Raw genomic sequence first — 1,106 nt, 5'->3', positions numbered from 1 at the left:
TATATATATATATATATATTTATGGAGTTTACTTTTTTAAATTATATCTATTTCTGAAAAATTATAAGATGTCAAGAATAATTTTTTTTAACAGTTGGGAACATCTACTCCACCATTAGTTGGAATTAACATTAGAGAAATTGTATACAGTACACTTTTTCCCTTGGGGATGGGTATCATCTTACGGATGTTTGTACTAAAAAATAAATGTTTCAACGTTAATACAAATTGGTTTTCCCAAATTTTATTGCTGGCAATAGCATATCACTGGTTTTCCGATGCTGTTCTGGCAGATGCTTCATCGTTGCAAGCGGTGGATATACTATTCTGTGTACTTATTGGTAAGTTATTGAACTTATATTTAATTTCTCTTAATTACTTCTCGTCTTGAATTCAACATTATATGTATTTTTTCAAGCGTGCCTAGCTCAGATCCTTCTTAGCAGTTTATGCTGGATTTTGTGCTCCCAGTGGTTACCGCGAAATGTTCTGTTGGCTGCATTATTTACCAGCACTCACAAATCCGTTAGTCTCGGCGGTTGGATCTTACGTGGAGCATATCACGGTTCAGCTCACGGGCCAGCAGTGAATTTACCATTGAGAATATTACCTGTTGCACAATTGTTGTTAGGTAGTTTATTAGCCAGCTGGTTGGCTCCATAAAAAAAAATGGAATTAGTAAAATCACGGATAAATTTTAGAAGAAATTTAACAAAATTGAATTATTAAAAGTTAACGATAAATAAAATATGAAATATTGAAAATACATAAATTTAATACATATATCAAGATCGTCAACATTTTTATATTTCATTATTCTAAATTTCTTAAGGACTTTAATTAGACAAACTTCAGAGAATCATTTTATCAAATAGTTTTATTCGTTTGTTAATTAAATTATCTAGAATGAATACGTTTTAAAATGAGCAATTTTGCATATAATATTTATATATTATTTATGATCGTTACATATTGTATAATTCGATACTTACCTTGAAACTGGATGGAATGGTTTATAAGAATCATGTATTACTGTTTTAATCTGGATTGAAAGAATTTATGTAAATAATGCGCGAAATATTTCATATATATATATATATATATAT

At 28.9% G+C, this 1,106-nt stretch overlaps 1 protein-coding gene across 1 annotated transcript in view; it reads left to right on the top strand.

Moving 5' to 3' along the window:
• Positions 1–682, top strand: part of LOC108687170 (sodium/bile acid cotransporter 7-like) — a 3,588-nt gene extending 2,906 nt beyond the window's left edge. Inside the window, exons 5-6 of the mRNA XM_018192792.1 lie at positions 95–341; positions 419–682. Coding sequence (XP_018048281.1) covers positions 95–341; positions 419–663 — 492 coding nt within the window. The 3' untranslated portion in view covers positions 664–682. The remainder of the gene's footprint in view (positions 1–94; positions 342–418) is intronic.
• The last annotated feature ends 424 nt before the right edge of the window (positions 683–1,106 follow it).

This window comes from Atta colombica, unplaced genomic scaffold (assembly GCF_001594045.1).
Source record: "Atta colombica isolate Treedump-2 unplaced genomic scaffold, Acol1.0 scaffold200, whole genome shotgun sequence".
Classification (NCBI taxonomy): Eukaryota; Metazoa; Arthropoda; class Insecta; order Hymenoptera; family Formicidae; genus Atta; species Atta colombica.
Note: the sequence above shows the minus strand (reverse complement) of the source record. Positions and strands in the feature narration are given on the sequence as shown.